This window comes from Barbus barbus, assembly GCF_936440315.1.
Source record: "Barbus barbus genome assembly, chromosome: 2".
In the NCBI taxonomy this organism is placed as follows: domain Eukaryota; kingdom Metazoa; phylum Chordata; class Actinopteri; order Cypriniformes; family Cyprinidae; genus Barbus; species Barbus barbus.
Window position 1 is genome coordinate 31,517,199 of NC_136730.1, and position 23,491 is coordinate 31,540,689.

At 38.7% G+C, this 23,491-nt stretch overlaps 1 protein-coding gene and 1 pseudogene across 2 annotated transcripts in view; one reads left to right on the forward strand and one right to left on the reverse strand.

Moving 5' to 3' along the window:
• Nucleotides 1–612: 612 nt before the first annotated feature.
• On the reverse strand, nucleotides 613–10,292 carry LOC306881478 (death domain-containing protein 1-like; annotated as a pseudogene). Its single transcript has 10 exons — nucleotides 10,197–10,292; nucleotides 9,289–9,397; nucleotides 6,089–6,328; nucleotides 4,913–5,145; nucleotides 4,684–4,830; nucleotides 4,304–4,593; nucleotides 2,957–2,961; nucleotides 2,576–2,824; nucleotides 1,492–1,521; nucleotides 613–933 (listed from the first exon to the last, which is right to left on the reverse strand). The product of its transcript is annotated as a death domain-containing protein 1-like (transcript).
• The window catches only part of LOC306883430 (arf-GAP with Rho-GAP domain, ANK repeat and PH domain-containing protein 2-like), a 121,871-nt gene continuing 107,691 nt past the window's right edge, over nucleotides 9,312–23,491 (forward strand). The window contains exons 1-2 of the mRNA XM_079438689.1: nucleotides 9,312–9,516; nucleotides 21,634–22,424. Of these exons, the coding sequence (XP_079294815.1) occupies nucleotides 21,736–22,424 (689 nt within the window). The 5' untranslated portion in view covers nucleotides 9,312–9,516; nucleotides 21,634–21,735. The remainder of the gene's footprint in view (nucleotides 9,517–21,633; nucleotides 22,425–23,491) is intronic.

Consider the following 23,491-nt stretch of genomic DNA (forward strand, 5'->3'; position numbering starts at 1 on the left):
TAGCCTTGATAAAATTATTAATATTATTATTTTTCAGTATTTTTTTCAATAATTTATTCACAGTTCCTCAATACAGTAAATGAACATCAATGAACATCAGTGCTTTTATATATACTGTGTACTGTAGTCAGCATATTAAAATGATTTCTGAAGGATCATGTGACACTAAAGACTGAATAATGATTGTTAAAACTTCAGCTTTGTCATTACAGGAATAAATTACATTTTAAAATATAGTCTAACAGAAAATAGTTATTTTTAACAAATACTATTTAACACTATTACTGGCTTTACTGTATTTTTAATCACATTTTACATTTTAATGTGGAGACAATTATTAAACATTCAGCTGAGTTTAATTGAACTTAATATTTTTTGTTTAACGTAAATGTTTTTGTCAGTTTTTACATAAACAATAATTGACAAACCCACTATAGTACCACCACAGACCCTTTATATGGGTCACAGACCCCCTGTTTAAGCCTGAAAAGAGGTATTTAATTAATTTATTTGTTATTCTTATTCTATTCTATGGGCAACACATTCATAAACAGTTAACCAAATATGTAATTTCTTAGTGTCAAAGAACTACTACTGCCACTTGCCAGGTTTTCATGTTTCTTCTGCTTTTCTCTCCTCCATTTTGCCATCTGGATCTTCCTTGAGTAGTAGCTCTCTGGCAAGGTCAGACCGGATCAAGAAGCAGGCCAGCATGGGGCATTTCAGAGTTGAGGAAGGAAGGCCCCGCCTCCATGCCGTCAGAATGCGAAAGGCCTGTTGTGAAAGGCTGTGTGGTGCACAGAGTCGAGCTATCTGGACAGTGGAGGGACGGAGACGGAGAGACATAACAAGAAATGCTGCATCATCCTCGGTGAGCTCATCACAGAGCCACGATAACAGCTCATCTGAGAGAGGCTCTGGAATACACAAAGACTGTGTGTTTGTGTCCACACCTCCATAGCCACCTCACTTAGGCTATTATGTCATTTTTAAATTATAGAAATTTGAAAATGATCATAGCAAACCACAAAACAGGCCAAAAGGGGGAAATAGATAAGAGGCTGGATTGCACAAAAGGTTAGGTGCAGTAGATTTGCAACATAGGCTCATTGGAAATACGTGCCTCTACCTAAAATTTCTGCAAAACTCAAAAAAACGTACTTAAACATATACAAATCGCTGCAGTTTCCAGTTGAAATGAACACTAGAGGCAGTAAAACTCCCACAGCTTTTATTCCTTTTCACACAAAGTATGATTTGCAGGTCCACAGTTTTGATTAATGAAGTCTAATGTTCGCATAATTACTTGAGGAATATTACGTTTGAATTCTAAACAATTTTAACATGCTGCGAGATTTGAACTGATGCATTTGAAGTTTGCATCAAATAAGGTACGTAATAACGGTGCCGCAGAAATGTATTTAGAGGCACTTATTTCGAATGAGCCTGGGTAGTAGATTTCACATAGCACCTGTTTGGCTGTTCCTTCACACTCACAGGTTGAAAGACTGTTGTTGGACTCTAAGTAACAAAAAAACAGCAACTCTTGACTTATAAAAGCACTGCAAAAACTCTTAGTCTTAGTGTTTCTGTCTTGTTTTCCAATACAAATATCACATCAATACCTAGTACTTAGTAATTTTGCTTCTCAAATAAATGGTTCTTGATTTATGAACTGCTTTCTATTTAAGAGTAGTTCACTTCCAGAATGAAAAGTTCCTGATAATTTACTCATCTCCATGTCATTCAAGATGTTCATGTCTTACTTTCATCAGTCGAATAGAATTTAAGGTTTTTGAGGAAAATATTCCAGGATTTTTATAGAGGACTTCAATGGTGGCCAACAGGTTGAATGGCCTAATTGCAGTTTCAATGCAGCTTCAAAGGGCTCTATGCAATCCCATCCGAGGAATAAGGGTCTTATCTAGCGAAACGATTTTCAAAATAAAAATTTGTAACCACAAATGCTCGTCTTGCGCTAGCCCGACCTCACGCATTACGTTATCACGCACATGTGACTTGGGCGGAAGTACCGACCCAGTGTTTACAAAACACAAATGTGCAAAGAAAGTCAAAGGCTCTCTACAAAAAAAAAAAAAAAAAAAAGGTAAAACAACGATCTCAGTTGATTTTGAAGTTGGAGGAGAAAATGAGATGGAGTTTTTCGCCATTACCCCCTAACGAAGAACCATGCATGACTCTACCAACATGATTACGCAATGCATGAAGATACGAATGTGCATCGCAGAGCTAGTTCAAGATGAGCATTTGTGATAAAAAAAAATTCAAAATTAATACTTTTCAAAGAAAATGACTGATCGTTTCTCTAGATAAGACCCTTATTTCTCAGCTGGGATCATGTAGAGCCTTTGAAGCTGCACTGAAACTGCAATTTTGACCCTCAACCCACTGGTTAACATTGAAGTCCATTATATGGAGACAATTCCTGGAATGTTTTACTCAAAAAAACTTAATTTCGTTGAGACTGAAGAAAGAAAGACATGAACATATTGGATGACATGGGGGGTGAGTAAATTATCAGGTGAACTAATCCTTTAAGGACTTAAGTCTTTACCTTGGGCAGAGTGAGCGGCAGCCTGCATACAGGCTCTTCCAGAGGACAGTCCTTAGACACAGCTGCCCTGTCACCATTCCAAACCAGCTGATCTTCGGCAACCTTGAATAAACTGATTACTCCTTTGTAGTGAAGAGAACTGTAGTTGCCGAAGGGTACGACTTCTTTTCATTTCAAATACAGGCGGTTCCTTCTTTGGTTGTAGAAAGTGACTATGTGTGAATCTGTCTTGTTCATTACCTGTGGGCTCTCCAACAAACACACACATAAACAAGTATAGGCACATATCATGGATAAACTAAGGCCCTGTTTACACAAATGTGATCCAATTCCGATTTTTTGCTCATATGTGAGAATGTGACAGATCGGCCGTGTTCTGACTATGACTGTGTAAACAGGAAAGAAACGCATGCGCCTCATATGTGGAAATAAAACCGATATGTGAAAGTGAAGTGACGTGTGGCGACCCATACTCGGAATTTGTGCTCTGCATTTAACCCATCCAAGTGCACACACAGTAGTGAACATACCCAGAGCAGTGCGCAGCCAATGCTGCGGCGCCCGAGAGCATTTGGGGGTTCGGTGCCTTGCTCAAGGGTCTCACCTCAGTCATGGTATTGAAGGTGGAGAAAGCGCTAGTTATTCACTCCCCCCACCGACAATTCCTGTTGGACCTGAGACTCGACCACGCGACCTTTGGGTTTACAAGTCCGACTCTCTATCCATTAGGCCACGACTACCCCCAATGTGCCAATGCGACTGTCATGTAAACAGGCAGATCGGACTTTCTGAGGCATTGCGTTCTGTACCTCATTAAAACTGCGACAATTTGGTACTTCTCTGCGGTTTAATAACGTCATATGTGACCTGTTCAGGCATAATGAGTGTAAATGCACACTGGCTATTTTGAGCTACAGGCTAAAAAAGGGAAAAATGTTGATTTTAGTCGAGTTTGAGGTTTTTCACAAAAATGAGTTCATAGCGCCCTCGTCTAGCGACCCCAATGCTCCAAATAGTAATTAAACATCTAAAATTATCTTTATTTGTACATTTTCTGAGAGGAGTACCTTTTCTCCACTCGCTTCGCTGACTCTCATCCGAAGTGCAGTTCATTGAACTGTTTTTGTAGTCAATTTATTTGTAATGAACGCATTAAAGTGATTTTTACATTTGATTATTTGTTTTTCGTACACAAATTCTTTTGTTTAAAGATGTAAAATGATAAAGGTAATGCATTATTTGTTTCTTAATAGGCTATTTGTTCTGTTTTTGTTTGTTTGTTTGTTTTTAGCATCTGTTCTTATTTATAATAGCAAAGATAAAATAAGAAAATAGCTATATTGTGATTATTAATATAGTCGGCTAATTATTAATAAGAAAAGAACTGGAGGAAAATTTAGCTTTAGAACCTTCAGAAAACTATAATCTATCTCATAATCAACTTTGCTGACTTATCGACTTTTGTCCGATTCCATCAAATCATACATCATTTTGAAAGTCTTTTGGAGAATGGTGAGGAAGCATGGTAAACGACAACAATGCATGTGCGATGGTTCAGATGGTATGGCAAGTGTAAACATGAATTGCATATGGGTCACAACTGAAATAAATGTATACGGACAGGCAACAAAATCAGAATTGGGCATTAAGGCCCTGCAGTGTAAACGAGGCCTAAGATTCTAACACTTGATGCCCTAGACACTTGATTTAAAGAAATTTGTTATGTACCACTGCAAGTTATATTCCCGCTGAACTGGAGCAGCAGCTGTTCTCCCTCCTTCATGGAGAGTTCAGACGAGGGCTCTGCAGGGCCACAGTAACCCAGGGTCTGGAGTTCACACAATGCCCAGCTAACATCTCTGCTGGGCAGGGTGGCCACAACCACACTGCTGGGGTCCAGACACTCATGATGGAGCACAACAGTCACAGAGAAGCTCTTTATAGCTTCTTCCAGTTCTTCAACTATGGAAATCATGTAGGACGATTTTACAGAGATCTGAAGGTGAAGGACTATTAACCTGAGAACAGAGAAAGCAAAATGTTTCTGTTTCTTATTTAATACTTTTTGAAATATTTTTAGATTACATGTTGCTTTGGTCACACTGTACCTTTCATAGCTCTCTGTTAGCTCAAAACAGACCAAGCTGTTCTGTAGGTTCTCAATCGTGACTTTATCCAGAACCTTCCAACGGTTCTCTGTCCAGCCCAGCAGAGCAAGCTGCTCTTTATGAGTCTTTACTGAAGCACCATCAACCCTGTAGCAGAAAAAAAAGCTTATTTTATTTCTGCACTAATTTCAATACCATTTTCCCTCTCCAGTTCAGAATGTGACGTTACTTGATCTGCTGGGGTGAGAAAGTGCCTGATATAAGAGTGGGTCTGTCAGTGTCTTCTCCAGCACTCCTCTTGTCAGAAATAGGAGGACAGGGCAGGATAAGTGTCATAGGTCGTCTGAGTTTAAGAGTTGATGCATTGCTTAGGTAAAGTAAGGGGGTTGAGGTGTGAGCAGCATGGTGGAAATCATTTTTGGGTTTCAGAGAGGATAAAATGAAGGCATCCACTGGCTGTACCTAAGGAGACAAAAAGAAAATCTGCAATACACAGAGTGCACTTAAGCTGCCTTTTCCCTTTCTCTGACAAACAACAGATATGAAGTTATTCATTCAGTTATCGCTTGTTCCTTTTAGATTTTCCTATGTGGGTTTTCAATTTATGATGACTATAAAGCCTCTGGATGATTTGGATGGTAGGATTAGGGATGAAGAATAAGGCATTAATATGTGCTTAATTACTACTAATAAATGGCTAATATTCTAGTAATATGCATGCTAATAAGCAGCTAGTTAAGGCTACCATATTGTTAAATTCATTTCACTTCATTTTGATGGTCCCTTCAACACATTCTGTTGACTATAAGTAAAGTTGCACCTTCATATCTACTAAGTATGTTAGTAGAGTATTAATAGACGCATAGGGTTAGGGTTAGATTAAGTTGATGTACTTGCATAGTTACATCTATTCAGGATAATGTCTGCTGAGAGATCATCACAATAAAGGGTTAGCAGATATTAAGCAGACAGTCTACTAATATTCTACTGAGAGTTAGTTGACATGTAGGTGCAATGTTAATTCAACAGGGACCATCAAAATAAAGTGCTATTTTCTAATATTAACAAGAGCAAGTGAAAGATTTTGGATGTTTTTGGACTGATCAACAGCATTTTTGAAACATCATTTCCCCACACCTGCCCTATATACATACATAAGCTTACCCAACAGTTACCAACTTCAATCTTTGACCCTCTTCTCCTCTGCTTTTCTGTATTTCCTCTCCCTTTTTTTACATCATCCACCTCATTATTCACATTCAAACACTCCCTTGGAGTCAGTCACCCAAGTATAGAGTGAGTCTACTCTTGCTTCCTCATGTGAGCACTCTTCCCTGATGTTTCTGTCATCCATATACACAGTACAGTGCTTCACTGGACCATTTGGAAGTCCTGTAGACTGTACATTTTCAAGATGCTTGTCCAGTGGAATACTGGTGTCACATGATTCTTGTTTTATGTGGTCTGCGGTATCCAGAGATGCAGTACTGGTATCACCTCTCTCATCACTGACTTCAGTAAGAAAAGCAATACCAGCGTCGAGCCTCCTGCTCATTTCACTGAACTGGTTTACAATGGCGTGGATATCTTCCAAGAATAACATCAGTCACGTGGTCTTGGTAAAAGTGCGATCCACAGGAAGCATCTAAAAATGAACAATATACTCATCATGACAAGCCATGCAAAGGTGTGCATATGAAAGATTTATGCACAGTTTATCTATTGCTTTACTTTGCATGAAATAGGTTAAACAATTAAAAGCAAAAGGTATAAGTGTTGTAATTTGTCGCCATCATGTGGTAAAATGTCTGAATTGCACAAGTCTGAACAATATTGTGTTATACAGCATTTTGTGATCGAAATCACAGCGGTGTAAATTACTTTTTGGTGGAAATGTTGATGATGTTTGCCAAAAAAAGCACAAAAGCACAGTACAGCGTACTCCTGTGATCTATTGGCATTGTTAATAATCACGAGCAAACAGGGCCAAAAGTGCCCATAGTTGAAGATACACTCTAATAACATACACTAAGTGCAAGGTTATCACGTAATATGACTAAAAGATTGAGCTATTTGTCATGATTCATGTTACATGTGTGCCTACCACTGAATTATCTCTTCTTTTGGTATTTAACTGTTTTATATTGTGCTTCCAGTTATATAAAAAGATGCAAATAGTTTTCATACCAAAGAAATATGTTATCCGAGACCAGTGTTGGCAGTAATGCGTTACAAAAGTAATGTATTACAGTAACGTATTACTTTTTCCTGTAACGCAGTAGTGTAAGGCATTACTAATGCTTTTTCAGTAATATTTTACTCGGTACATGTTCAGTAACGCTTGCGTTACAACAAACTTTTCGCCCGCAAGACATTAACAAATAAAAAACACCGCAAGTTCGTTCTATTTCCTGTTCGTGGTTAGTGAATATACGCGTGAACTTTTTACTTTGTAACGCGTCGCAGAATGATTTCTGAACTCGAGGTCTGAGGCTATTGGCCCCGCCCGGTTCGTAGTAAGCCCTAACGCGCAGTGGAAAAGCAGTTAATGGATGAAAATGGCAGAAGACAGTACATTCGCGAGATGGACGTACGCGCATTACTTCGATTTTGTCCGAGATAAGGACAAGAAGAACGTTATTGTCAAATGCAACCTTTGTATAAACCCGAGAGAATTATCGACATCGAGAAATAGCACTAGCAATTTAAAAAAACATCTCGAGCGTTGCCATGCGACCACTCCACTTACAGAGATCTTACACTTACAAGATCCCTGTGACCAGCAGCAGTGACAAGGTAAACTAACGTTTACATGATGACTAGCTAGAATTCTATTTAATCTAGTTCAGGGATGGGATGGGATTATTTTGTATTTAAATACCTTTGAAAAAAATTAAATGTGTTTAATCTTAGTATTTTCGTATTTTTTAAACTAAAATACTTTTTTTTTTTTTACCAATTAACCTTATTAGACTGCATTAATGGGCAATATATATATTTTGAGTACATCCGTTTAAAATACAAAACACTATTATTTTGTAATAGTATGTTGTATTTAAATGCATTTAATCTTGTATTTATTTTTGTATAACCTAATCAATACAAGAAAACACCAGTCTAATAAAGAGGTTGATTGGGAAAAAGTATTTTGTATTTTGAAAATACAAAAATAAAAGATTAAATGTATTTGAAATAATGACATCCCTGATGTTCTTCATATAGATCTGTATGGATCATATAGTTCCTGGAGATACCTTTCTGCAGAGTTCAGTTCCAACCCTGATCAAACACACCTGTTAATTATCAAGTGCTCCTTCAGATCCTAATTAGTTGGTTCCTTTGTGTTTGCTCAGGGTTGGTGCTGAACTTTGCAGGAAGGTAAATCTCCAAAAACAGAGTTGGGGACTGGGTCAAATGTTATAGCCATCTACAGACCTATATACAGCAGCATAACGTGAATGTATGCTCTTGCATCTGACTGGAACAGACAATAAATATGCATATGTGTGATTTAGCATTGCATGATCATGAACTGGAATTTTTTCAAATTTTACTTAAATGACTGAGCCATACTTCCTGTTAGGCCTTGTAGGCCCAAGCACTTAAATTTCATTTTTGTATTGAAAAGTGTGTCTAGTTCTATAGTTTCATAGAGCCAATAGCTAGCTGTCTTGTTGTTGTAGCCTAAGTGGATTAATTTAGGCTATGTTTAGCCTGTTCATTTCTATGGCCTAAAATGACTGAGGTTGAGGGGTTGGTCCTCTAATTGCACTTTATACTGAGAAAGCTATGTTCATCATGCTCACTTTGTGCATGACAGTTTTGTGTTGTGAACCGCTTGAATTTAAAGTGAATAAAATAATGGCAACAATAAGAAAAGAAAAAATCTGCATCTTGTCATGGCATTGGAGTTCACATATAGTCCTGTTGTGTCTAATATGAATATACCCAAGATATTGACAGATATTGCCAGATAATCACTTTACCTCTACCCTACTTTTAAGAGACTTAGATCATTTGTGATTCTGGCTGTCATCCTTTCTTGCATTGCCTTGAGCCTTCACGTTGCCAATTATAAACTATATTGTTAGTAGCCTGGATAGGCCACAGTCATTATGCTACATCATATTGCTTTCTACTGGATGTAAAACGCTCTGCAGTACATTTTGTCATTTTAGAATGTTAAGTTCTAATTCTGTAGTTATTTTGGGGAAAGTAACTAAAAAGTAATATATGAGTCATGTAACATATTACAATTCTGAGACAGTAATATTGTAAGGTAAGGGATTACTTTTAAATAACAGTAACAAGTAATCTGTAATGTATTACAGTTTGGAAGTAACTTGCACAACACTGTCCGAGACATAGAAATGTAAATGTATTTGAATATCGCAGCAGTCGTGTTTATGCGCTGTGGTTGCGTTGACCGGACATGAATTCCTGCAGAATCCGTCGCTGGAGGCGCATCAAGCTGCAACATGCAGAAGAGTGGAGGTGTTTTACTGATTCAAAGACCCGAGAAAGAGACATTTTTGCAAACTGAGCTAATTACCAACATCATTCTATTGCCATGTTATTTGAATTGTACTTGACTCTACTTCATGCCTGGGCATTTGTCCCACATGTTCACAGCGGTGTAGTATTGAGGCGCGGTTGGCTGGACGCAGGTAGGCGTGGAGAGCCGCGCGCCTAGACTCGGAATCCGGAACGACCTCTGGATGGAAAGAAATACGGCATTAAGACAAACGTTTTCAAACTAAGCAGACAGTGACAACTTCTCGTCAGAAGGTTACAGCGACAGTTTGACAGCAAGAAGGGTGGTCACGGTTTGAGGTATGTTTCGAGAAAAGACCTGCTTCATTTTCCTTAACAAGATTTCGCTTTGAGCGCCTCACGTTCGTTTATGGCGTTATGTTATTGTGCTTAAATTGGATAAATCAGTCTAGTTAGTCAAACAAACTAACTGGGTTACAATCTTTTGTTTTGTAGTGTGTTTTGCTCAGACACTCCTTGTGTAAACACTCCCTCAACTTCTTGATGTTGCGCTCTTTCACTCCGGCCGTCAAAACAAAAAACGTGCCAAAAGTTAGAAACACTCATACAATAAGTGCAAAGTTCTCACTTATCCTCTAACACAGTTTTCATGTAGAATAAATGTTTCTGCAATACTGATAACATTTGTTATCATTACAGATAACCGAACAAATGCATGTTGTAAATTGTATTTTTTACGTATGTTTTTTTTTTACATAAGCAAATAATAAACAGCTGTATGCTGTTTATTATGTGCCATGCTGAAGATTTGTTTATATCGTGACGAAGGATATATGCATTTATGCTGTGAAACATTTCTAATAGCTGAACTTTGCTCTTTAGTGGTGGATTTTTTATGGGAGAGAAATGCCTGGTATGTATGACTCAAGAGTAAAATGGGGACAACAGAGTAGACAATCGAAATATCTCCACACGCTGAAAGTTTACCCAAAATGAAAGTCCTGTCATTATTTACTCACCCTCATAATGACTTTCTCCTGAGGAACAGAAAAGGAGATGTTAGGCAAAATGACAGTCTCAGTCACCATTCGCTTCATAGACTGTCTGCCTAACATCCCTTTTTGGGTTTCACTGAATGACACGAGGGTGAGTAAATAACAAATTTTGGGTGAGCTGTTCCTTTAAGCATATTCTTTGTGTACATTCTTTACACTATAATCACTGTGGTTTACAGTGAAAGTCAGGCACGGGCCTACATCTTGTGCTTGTTATGAAGACAAGAAGATGGCAGGTGAAGAGGGACATTTGTGTAGAATATAACCACACCCAAATGAATCCAGCTTGCAACAATGTTTTGGAAAAGACTATCTGCTAGATTAGCTTTAATGGTTTTGTGAAGCATTTTGGGTGTTCCATTGTGTCTAGATTAATATTGTCTAGGAAACTTGTAATGATGAGCAATTGATTAACCTGTCTGTACTGGTGGAATGAAGTTCAGATGTCCAATTTTATGTTACTGGTCTTTGAGCTTTTAAGAAACATACCTAGTAGTATTTTTTCTGTAATATGTCCCAGTTGTTTTTTTTTTGCAATTGTTTATCGAGCAGGCTGTCTGTAAAAAAGGCTTTGAAATGATCAAAATAACAATATGCAAAATAAGATTCCTCGATAGAAATTTATCATTTTGTGAATGCACTCATTAGAGCAAGTGTGATTTATGGTTTTTGTTGATTTGCTGTGATGATTTGAAGACATTGTTACTTTCTTATGGAAAAATGTGCCTAAATGTCTCTTGATATTTGATAGACTCATGCTCCCATGAGGCAATAATTCACTGCACAGAACCATGTTTATCCTTGCTGCAAGTGAAGCCGTATTTAATGTAGTCTGATTAGAACATTCTTTTACCTTGGATAGTTATTTTTCCCCTGCTTTTCTGGAATGAGAGCATGTCATGCAGCCTGGATAATCTGAATAATTTGCCTGCTTCTACCAAGTGACAGATGAATTTGCAGCCAAAACAACAGATATAGAAAGTATTTTCTCCTCCCTTGAAGCATTTTCTTGTGCTAACAATGTCCAATTATATGATTAGTTAGATTTTATTATTTGCATACTATGTAGTTTTTTCCCCTGCTGTCTGCGACTGTCAAGGAACAGATCTGCAACTTGTTTCATGGAGCAAACCAGTGAATTGCTGCATTGGCAGGATATGCTGTGCTACTCTGTAATTCATGAAATATATGTGCCTGTGTCTGAACTGGTAAAACTCTAATGCATGTTGGTGCAGGTTTAGAGGTTGTGAAAGCATTGGTTTGTGCCAAAGCTGTGATGTTTTAGCCAGTTACCCAGACACAGATTTTCAGATCTGAAAAATCTGATTTGTTAAACAAGGCTTAAACTGATCTGAACAAAAGCAGCCTTTTATGCTTGGTGAACAATACATTGCCATTATCTGGTAGAGTTACTTTAATTATTTAGGGATTTTTAGGGATTTTATAATGAAAGAGTTTTTGTTTTCAATTTGAATTATTTAGTTTTAAAGTAGTAATTCAAAGCTTTTTATATATACTGTATTTATCAAGTCAGTGAGGCAAGTATTTGCTGTGTTTTGGTTTTTTAGAAGCGCTCCTGCTCAAAACCGAAATGGCCTTTTTTTCCCTTTATTTTTATTTGAGTGCACACAAATAAAAGTTGACCCTTTACAGTTCCAAAAAATGCAGCCTATTACTCTTACATTTCTGTGCAATAATGACAGCATATTTTGAAATGTTTCCAATGCAAGTGAACACGCTGGTGCCTCCATGTCCTATAAAGCATGCTTCAGCTTCCACTCTCCGCACAAACGACTGGATATGCGTCAGTGCACATTTATCTAGGTTAAGTGTTTAAACTAACATTGTGGAGCTGTTTTATAAATATAGATTTCATTTTAGACAAGTTGTGATGATTTGAGAAGGCTAAATTGATCAAACATAGCTTATATGATCAACTAAAAAAAAAAAAAACTAACATTTAACGAATAAAAAAATGCTCCAAACATTTTTCTAAATTAACTGAATAAAATAACAAAACAAAATATTTCATACAAACTGAACTATTTTAATAGCTGAAACAGTAGTAGGCCTATAAGCTGTTTTCCGAGAAGGGGAAAAAAAGACAGGCTCTGTTTGGACTCGGGCCGAGAATTCTTATAAGCTGTCGGACATGGGCCGGGCTAGGGCCTGAGTAGGGATGGGTATCGTTAAGGTTTTTAACGGTATTACTACTCTTATCGATACTGCTTAGCGATCCGGTACTTTAACGGTATTCTTATCGGTACTTTTTGTTTTACTTTGTTTCTTTGTTCATATTCTTACAGTATCTTATCTTATGTATATAAAACACTAAAAATGCCTGCACTTCATCAATTTGTAAATGCACCAGTTTGCAGGTATTTTTAGTATTTTATATACATAAGATAAGATACAATAACAACATGAACAAAGAAACAAAGTAAAACAAACTGACAAATACAATAAAACAAACACACAAACGAAATGAAATAAACAGTGCTTTCATTTTTCCATGAAGGTCTACTAATATTAATGTTCAGGTAAGTAATAGTTACAAAAGTAATCAAATGTAAATGAGTACTGCATAGTTTTCACTGTATACTGATAGATTTATGTTTGTTAAAGCTATAACGTTGTTCAGATTAAGAGCTGTGGGTGATTTTCTCTTTGCATTTTGTTCTTTGATTAACATTGATGGCTCAAGCTCCAGTCTGACACTTTAAGACAATATACTGACACGCATCGGATTTTCTCCCAACTGTTCTCATCCACTTAAAACAAAAGTGAAGACTCTCATAACCGGCCATTTTGACACATTGTGTGTGTATTTTTTGGCATATTTCTGAGTGTTATTTCGACGCGCCCGAAGCTCAAAGTGTACTTGTCCGTTTTGGAGCACGCCGCCGCGCAGGCACACGCACGCACACACATTTCAGCCTGGGGAACAGCAGATTGTACTTTCAGCGTTTTACTATCAAATATGTCCTGCAATGTAGCAACAGTAAAGACGGCATTTTATAACAATCACTGATTGAGCTGATTCAGATGTTAAGTTTTGGTTCGGAGGAACGATTCTGCGCCGCTATGAAGGGAAGGGAGATGTGCTAGAAGAAATGCGGCTATAATCCTTGGAAGCCAAAATCGAAAAATAAATAAATAAATACTTAGCTTAATATAACAGCCACAGGCCTAAAGTGTGAGCAGATGTTTGAATAGTTGGTTCTCTCTTCTATCATAATTAAACAGGACTTTCATGTTGCGTGTGCTCCTCTGCGTGAGCGCGATCTGGCTTCTGAATTGCGCATAGAAAAAATGCATCATAGACAAATGTTTGAATATTATTTCACAAAAACAGCTGGCGACATTATATATATATATATATATATATATAAATAGAGAGAGAGAGAGAGAGAGAGAGAGCAATAATAAATGTATGTGTGTTTTCTTAACTTCTCCAATACCGACAGAAGTACCGATAACGTCAGAGCTTATCGATACTCCGGTCTTTCATAATTTAGCCCCGAGACCGATTTAATACCGAGTTTCGGTACCCATCCCTAGGCCTGAGTGTCTCGGGCCAGCGCCGGGCTTTGGGCCTAAATTTTAGGCCCGTGCAGGGCTTTAGTTGGCATCTGCAGATTGTGTTTACCGACAGTGGTTTCTGGAAGTATTCCTGGGCCCATTTAGTAATGTCAATGACAGAATCATACCGATGAGTAATGCAGTGTTGTCTGAGGGCCTTAAGACCACGGGCATCCAACAAAGGTCTTCGGCCTTGACCCTAACACACAGAGATTTCTCCAGTTTCTCTGAATCTTTTGATGATGTTATGCACTGTAGATGATGAGATTTGCAAATCCTTTGATATTTGAAGTTGAGGAGCGTTATTTTTAAAGTATTCCACAATCTTTTTACGCACTCTTTCACAGATTCGAGAGCCTCTGCCCATCTGTACTTCTGAGAGACTCAGCCTCTCTAAGGGCCTGTTTACACCTGGTCACTTCATGCATTTTCTCTGATCGGATATCTATCTGATTTGTTAAAACGTTTCCATTTACACTTGGCCACATAAATGTGTCTTCGCAAAACGGATATAAATCCGCTCTTTAATTCCCACGCTATATGCAAATTTAACGGAGTTCACGTCAATGAAAGTTTCATTCGTCATTTCATTTTTTGCGCGTCGGCTTGCTGAAGAGATACTCAGCTACTCATCCGCGGTGATGCTTGTTGCATTAGTGCTGTCATATCTGACTATAACATACCATATAGCCTATAAAACGTTCTCACACGTTTATTATTTTAATATTTTGGGAGGAGTAAAATTAGCATATGTGGTATCAACAACCAGATGCATTTACACTTGTCCAGTTTCATCTGGAATGCGGCCCAGACCACCTCCTGAAGTGGTTTGAGTGATCGGATTTATATCTGTTTCGAATGCGTTTTGGACAGTATTTACACCTGGTCTTTTCAGGATCGGATAGCTATCTGATCAGAAAAAAAATGCATGAAGTGACCAGGTAGGGCTGGGCGATAAAACGATAATGATATGTATCGCGATAGACATGTGATAATAAAAAATGTGTTCGATAAAACGTTCGATATGTTTTATTCTTCGTCGGAAGAAAACAAAGGCTGCGAAGCAAGTTTGGTTGCATTAACAAAGGCACTCGCTCTCTGGTAACCTAGCAACGTAGGGAGTGACACGCTAACAGCCAATCATGTAACAGTATCATGTTTGGTTGCGCCATATCGTTGTCTCGTGTCTAAGTGCGCACGAGACAACGATATGGCGATATGGATAGGTGAGAGTGCACGTCTGCAGCCAGACCCTATTGGCTGGTCTGCTGGATTCCTCTTCATAAGCAGAAAATGAGTGCCGCAGCGAGCGAGGAAATTGTAAATAAAAGAGAAAGTCAGCTCGCCAGTATGGCAGTTTTTTGGATATTATAAGTCTGACCGTAGTCAGACCAAATGTCGTCTGCAAATTATGCAAGACCGTCGTCCCCGCCAAGACTGGTAATACCACGAACTTGATGTACCACCTTAAAAAAAATATAAATAATTATCGATATCGACCGATATGAAACACTGATATCGTGATACAGTTTTCAGCCATATCGCCCAGCCCTATGACCAGGTGTAAATAGCCCCTATGACATCCCTTTTATACCTAATCATGTTACAGACCTGATGTCAATTAACTTAATTAGTTGCTAGATATTCTCCCAGCTGAATCTTTTAAAAGTTTCTTGCTTTTTCAGCCCTTTGTTGTCCCCATGCCAACTTTTTTGAGACCTGTAGCAGGCATCAAATTTGAAATGAGCTCATTTAGTGGATACAAGTGTAAAATTTCTCAGTTTAAACATTTGTTATGTTATCTATGTTCTATTGTGAATTAAATATTGGATCATGTGATTTGAAAGTCTTTTAGTTTTCATTTTATTAAAATTTAAAAAATATCCCTACATTTCCAGAATTTGGGTTGTATTTCTCATTGTGAAAACTATAAGCTTAAAAGCAAAGGACCATGTAACAATATGAACATGCAAGCTTATTGATAATTTAATATTATCAGAATATCTTCCCAGTATACAGTATTCATTTATATTTTTAAGAAGCAAGAGAAAGACTGGTCTTAAAGTAAGGATGCTAATGTAATGTTGAGGGAATCTTGATATTATAGGCTAGTATAGACACTTGTTCAGGTTTGATAAAATGAGTATATTATATGTAAAAAAGTGTTGCAGTTATCAGACATAACAGTTGATCGTACACCATGTCTACACTGCAATGCGACAAAAGACAATAGAAGCCAATACAATCATTGATTCTGTCTACACTGGATGTGGTGCAACACAACAATATTGTATATATACAATAAGTTTACAATATATATACAATAGGTTTAAAAGCAAAATACCATTCAAGACTTTGGAATTAAATAGAAAATGTATATTATATATATTTGAGCCCAGTGTTGTTATTTTAGCTAAATGAAGAAGTATTGCTGAGAAAAGGAGAAGCAGAGAACCCTAAGGAGTACTGAAAGAGCTCTTTAAATGCTGTGGAACTACTATTCACATCACTGATAAAGTTTACCATCACTCTGTTTAAACATCTCTGCAGTGGAAGAACAAGAATTATTAAAGATTCTTATGAAAATGTTAATTGAATTTTACTGTGGAATGCAGCTTAGGGTTTCAAAGGTGAGTTTACTCAGTTGTCATGGGAATAATGTCACAGTACAAAAACATATCCTGAAATGTGCTTTATTTTTATGATGTTTTTTATATATTTATATACAATTAATTTCAGAATGAAACGGCTAAAAAAGAAAATACAGAACATACCTCACATAGCCAAAATGTGTACATTCAGACAGCAGTGAAATACCATTGGCTTGTTTGGTGTATGAAGCATGGTTATCTTGTGCATAATTTGGTAATGAAAGACAACTGCAGTCATTTTCCATAACCAAAGGGACTATCTGAAATTTACAGGAGTGAGAAGCAAATTTTGAGAGTGAGTTCATTTGATATATCCTATATGAACAGAACATGGTGGACAGCTAGTCATTTATCATGCCTTTGCACCTGTCAACCTTCATACATTTAGACTGTGATTATACAAACTATTTCTAACATGCCAGAAAATGGATATATTTTGTGAGAGGGACTAAAGTGTTTGAGCAGTGGATGGCTAGTTATCTGATTATACAGACACTATCCGATCTATTCTTGTCTGAATAAAATCTGAATCCGCATAGAATACTCAGATTTTGAATTTCAGATTCAACATTTGACACGACAAGCCAAATTAGTCTCGAAAGAAAGGGTTTTATATATTATAACCACTATCTATATTTAATTTCCATCCTGATTTTATAGTAGAAAATAAAATAGCTACCAGAAAATATCTGGTAACTATAAACAGTTACTGATTTTTGTTGTAATTGCCTTATTTGTCAAAATGTTGCACTAGTTGGTGATGATAGCCTCATGGGCAGTGCGTCAACATGCAGCGCCGTTGCACTTCGGGCGTGCCGTTTTTGAGTCCCGGCTCGCGGACCTTTCTGATCCCAGCCCCCCCTCTTGCTTACTTCGCTTCCTGTCTCACTACTGTCCTATCAATAAACAAGGCAAAAATGCTAACAATAGATATTTAAAAAAAAATGTTGCACCAAATAGAAGAGTACAGAGACAAGAGCAGAGCCTGGATTCTTCCTCTGCTATTCACTGGTTCTTAGCAAAATAGTCTGTTTGTGCGTGCTACCAAGTCATATTTTTACGTAACAGTAGCGTCTATGGGTACATGATGTGCAAGTCTTATGGGTTGGCTAGTTGACACATGCAAATGTTTGTGTCGGTCTGAACAGGCACACTAAATGCTGTTCATTCAAATTAAATTGTTTATTGCAACAGATTTTCAAATCAAATAATTGTCTTGGTTGTAAACAGGCCTTTAGCGTTGATTCATGTTGCAGATGACACACAAACAATTGTCCATTCCCTCTGAGGAACAAAACTGTAGAGTCTGATCTTAAAACGTTCTACATTTTCAGGGATATGAGGGATGAGATAGAAGTGGTTACAAATATAAAGACCATTCTTTTAAGATTCATTTGGCTTGTTGCTTCAAATGTTGTATCTAAACTTTAAAATCTTAAAAAGTATTCTTTTTAAATTTAGATCTTATGTTGCTCATAAAAGGGTGTTTTATAACTTAAGAATCTTTGAAAACTGTTTTATCCCACTTTGTTGGAAGCAGAATTTATGATTGTGTTATTTTTAAATCAAGTTCAAGTTGAGCTTTATTGTCATTCCGCTACATGTGGGGACATACAGTGGAACGAAATGTCGTGTCTTGCAGGACCACGGTGCTACATAAATACAGACAACAATGCAATAAATACAACAATGAAGTAAAAAACACTATAAACCTATACACTACTAACCTACTGACAGATTTAACTATAAGTATACTATATATAAGTATTTACCCTATACAAACTAAAAGAATAAAGGATAAAAAATACAACTATACGAATGCTTCACAAATACTGTACATGTGCAAAGAGAGACATTTGAGTCAGCAGCTGGTTGGGGAACAGTGCAGGATGATTTGTAGTGCATGAGCATGTAAACATACATATATTGCTGAGTCTTTTGTGAGATTGTGCACGCGCAGCAGTGTGTGTAAGTGTCCATAGTGCACATAGTGTAAAGTGTAAGTGTCCATAGTGTAAAGTGTCCATAGTGCATATAGAGGAGAGTGTGTTACTACAGGTGGTTTGAACATGCCCACTTACCTGTGTGTAGTACACTTTGAATTGCACAAAAAATAAAAATAAAACAAATAAAAAAAAATTAAAGTTCCATACAGTTTTTCTTTGGTGTGGTAAGGTTTGGGGTGGGGGGTGGTCCATGTTTCAGGAGGTAGGGGTTTGCATGGGGTTTCAGAGGGGGCCGCGGTGGTTTGAGTTCAGGGCTCTCACAGTCTGGGGGAAAAAGCAGTTGAGCAGTCTGGCGGAGCGGGCTCTGATGCTCCGGTACCGTCTTCCTGATGGTAGGAGCTGGAAGAGACTGTGGGAGGGATGGGTGGAGTCCTTCACGATGCTGTTGGTTTTGCTGGAGCATCGTGTAAGGAAGATGTTCAGGATGGAGGGGAGAGGGGCACCGATGATCTTTGCAGCTGTGTTTACTGTCCGCTGGAGGGTCTTGCGGTCAGCAGCACTGCAGTTCCCGTACCAGACAGTGATGCAGCTGGTCAGCACACTCTCAATGGTGCCTCTGTAGAATGTGGTGAGGATGGGTGGAGGGAGACTTGCTCTTTTCAGCCGGCGGAGAAAGTGTAGGCGCTGTTGTGCCTTTTTGGAGAGTGACATGGTGTTGGTGGTCCAGGTGAGATCCTCTGTGATGTGCACCCCCAGGAATTTAGTGCTGCTGACTCTCTCCACAGTCGAGCTGTCGATGGTCAGTGAAGGGTGGTCAACGGAGTTTCTTCTGAAGTCCATCACAACCTCCTTTGTCTTCTCCACATTGAGGGACAGATTGTTTGTGCCACACCATTCAGCCAGCTGTGCCACTTCCTCTCTGTAGTGCGTTTCATCATTGTTGCTGATGAGACCTACCACTGTTGTGTCATCAGCAAACTTGATGATGTGGTTGGAGCTGAACTTGGCAGTGCAGTCGTGGGTCAGCAGTGTGAAGAGCAGCGGGCTAAGCACACAGCCTAGTGGGGCACCTGTGCTCAGTGTTGTAATGCTCGAGGTGTTGTTGCCGACACGGACTGACTGAGGTCTTCCAGTTAGAAAGTCCAGGATCCAGTTACAAAGGGAATTGTTAAGGCCCAGCAGGTTTATCTTATTTATGAGCTGTTGTGGGATTATTGTGTTGAATGCCGAGCTGAAGTCAATGAACAGCATTCTAACATAGGAGTCTTTATTTTCTAGGTGGGTAAGAGCCAGGTGGAGGGTGGAGGAAATTGCATCGTCCGTAGAGCGGTTTGGACGGTATGCAAACTGGAGCGGGTCGAGTGTGTTGGGGAGGCTGGTTTTGATGTTATGCATGACTAGCCTCTCAAAGCACTTCATCATGATTGGAGTCAGTGCTATGGGACGGTAGTCATTGAGACAGGACACAGGTGATTTCTTTGGTACCGGTATGATTGTTGTGGATTTGAGACATATGGGGACGACTGCCTGGCTCAGCGAGGTGTTGAAGATATCTGTTAGGACATCTGTCAGCTGTGCAGCACAGTCTCTCAGAACACGGCCAGGTATGTTGTCAGGACCCGCAGCTTTGCGTGGGTTAATCCTAGATAGGGTCTTCCTTACGTCGGCTGGAGACAAACAGAGCGCCCGGTCGTTGGGAGGTGTGGGCAGTTTTTGTGCAGGTGTGTCATTCTGCATTTCAAACCGTGAATAAAAGTGGTTGAGTGCATCGGGGAGGGATGTGTCCTCATCACAGTCCTGTGGCGGGGGCTTGTAGTCAGTCATGGTCTGAATGGCTTGCCACAGGCTCCGTGTGTCTCTGCTGTCTGTGAAGTGGTTGTTGATTTTTTGGGCATATGACCGTTTTGCTTTTTTGATGCCACAGGACAGATTGGATCTTGCTGTTTTGAGGGCTGCTTTATCTCCTGATCTGAATGCTTCATCTCCGGTCTTTAGCAGCCCACGAACCTCTGCTGTCATCCATGGCTTCTGGTTTGCACGTGTGGTGATGGTCTTGGTGACTGTCACATCATCAGTGCACTTTTTGATGTAAGCAGTCACAGTTTCAGTGTACTCATTCAGGTCTGTGTGGTTGTTGTAGGTGGCTGCCTCTTTAAACATGTTCCAGTCTGTGTCCTGGAAGCAGTCCTGCAGTGCTGAGGTGGCATTGTCTGGCCATACTGTGATCTGCTTTTCAACCGGTTTGGTGAGTTTGAGAAGTGGTCTATATGCTGGGATTAGAATAACAGTGATGTGGTCTGAGTACCCGAGGTGGGGGCGGGATTCAGCCTTGTAAGAGTTCTTTGTGGTCATGTAAACAAAGTCCAGTGTGTTGTTTCCCCTTGTTGCAAAGTTCACATGTTGGTAGAACTTTGGCAAAACTGTCTTTAAGTTTGCGTGGTTGAAGTCACCGGCTATGATGAAAAAGCCGTCTGGGTTTTTTGTTTGTTGTTCACTGATGGCGCTATACAGTTCACGAAGCGCATCCTTAGCGTTTGCACACGGGGGGGGATGTAAACCGCAACGATAACAATGGCCGTGAACTCCCGCGGCAGATAGAATGGTCGACACTTCACAACCATAAACTCCACCAGCGATGAACAGTGTTTCGATAACACCGCAGCATTGTTACACCAGTCTTTGTTGATATACACACACAAGCCACCTCCGCGTGTCTTACCAGACAGTGATGAATCTCTGTCCGCTCGGAAGTTGGTTAGCCCGTGCAATTGAATGGCGGAGTCCGGGATGTTGTCGTTTAGCCATGTTTCGGTGAAAACAAACACGCAACAGTCCCTTGCCTCATGCTGTGTAGATCGACTGAGTTGAATTAAGTCCAGTTTGTTTTCCAGTTTTCCAGTTTGTTAAATGTTCTTTAACAAAATAATACATCTTCTGTATCTTGTTCAGAATGAACTGGAGAAGCACTGATTCTAAGAACAACAAGAAGACTTTATATATCCCTGTTTCAGCTTCGCTGGTTTCTTGTAGTGTCATGGATAGACCTTAGGCTTCATGCATGTGACCTCTGCAAATACTATGTTATAAAGATGCAGGTTTTTAAATTTCAAATATATCATATTTTATTAGTCTGTCAAGATGATTCATACTTAAAGTGGATGAGGCATTTGGTTGTTCAATTCCTAAATTTGTTATTCACAAACACTAATTTATTCTCTCTAGGGTGTGTTCCTACATCTTTACAACTTGCCACAGAGTAACCTCGTCATCCAATGGCATATGGTAGACTTCATGACCACTGAAGACCCTTGTGTCTAGTCTTCTATGGAGCCTGACCAGGAAATTACTTGGTGGCTGACCAGTCTGCACCTGCCCCAGTATGCCTCCAGCTTCGCCCGGGCTGGCTACCATTGCATTAAGGACCTCAGGAGCCTAACTGAGGAGAAGCTTCTCGAAATGGACAATATTCCCACAGGACACCGGCGGAGGATCCTAAGCAGCCTGGAGAACCCGGTGATGGAAGTGGATGGAGGTAACGTGCTAGTGAGGAGAAAGCCAATCCCAAGACCTAGACAGGTGTTTCCCAAGGCTAAGCAGAGAGGAACATCTTGTCAGCATTCTCAAGGCAGTAACATCCAGATGACAAGGCAAACTCTTCTTTCAAGGACTACTGCTGATACAGAGCGGATGGCCATCGGTTCTGCTACACTTCTTCATTCACTGCCTATTGTTACATGTCACATTGTTTCCTCCAGCTCTAGCTCCGCCTCTGAGCATGGCAGCAGCGAATCACTGGAGAACTTTTCAGAAGAACCTGTTCCAGATGAGAATGATGATTTTTCCTCAGAAGGAGCTTCTGTAGGGTTTCAGGGAGAAATGGTTGAAAATGAAATATATGAGCAGTGCACCTTTATTAAGGAACCCTCCGAGCCGAGGTCCAACTGCTCCTATAAACTACGACACAGGCCTGTACCAGAGATCCCTGAACATCCTTTCATACCTCCTTATGACTGGTGAGTAAATATCTAAATGAATTAAACATTATATAAATATGTTTTTATCTGTTTGTCATTAGTGATGCATTGAAATTTTGTTTTGTTTTTTTATATATTTACAGAAATCATAGTTTTCATTTAGCTGGACAGAAACTAAAAATAAAGTTTCAGTAATTTAATTTAGGTAATTGGGTAACTGAACTCCATATGCTGTTCAGGGTGTGATTTTCCTTAGATCATAATTTAAACCGGTTGTAGTAAAGTTCTTTGGCAATGAGCCATTTTTGGTGATGGTAAAGTGTGTTCATAGTGCTGCCATGTTTACCTGTTGTACCTTTCTAAAAAAAAATAGGTGCTGGCAAATTGCGCCAAGAGAGCAGCACTGTTTTAGTCAATGATTATAGGGGTGAGACGAGACACTTACCTCATGAGACAATATTTTTACACTATTTTTAAGAAATCTTCAATCATGAAAAACAGTAGCTACTTGATTCGAATGATAGTCACAAATTGCAAAACAATGCAGGTGGATTTTGACTGCACCTGATTTGTTCAAACAGCTGATTCATTCAGTAGGGTTTTGTTTGAAACAATTTCCTTGGCGAAATTGAGCAAAACATATAATATTGACTGTTAAATTTACCACAATGTTAACTTCTTGTTTATTGAAACTGTTTATTGTGGCATAAGATCTCGTCACACCCCCAGTCACAATCATGTTACTTTCAAAGAAACTGAAACTGAAAGATAATACTATAAGTACACAAACATTTTTTTTTTTCATAATTTCACTTTTCTTTGAGTGTTTGTGTTCTTCTGATGATTAATGTTTTATATAATTTCATATTTTAAATTGTATATTACCAGGTCAATCACACCTGAGAAATGAAAATGAAATACAATAAAGAAGCTTAGCATGTGCAATTCAATATTTATGAATTTCAAAAAAAAACTTTTTGCACTATTGTGCTCTACCAACATTACCAAACATATAATACAGTTAGAAGTATATGACGTTTTACATTCTTTGACAATAAAACATAAAAAATGGGAAACAAATCATTGTAATTTCTTAATGTACAACA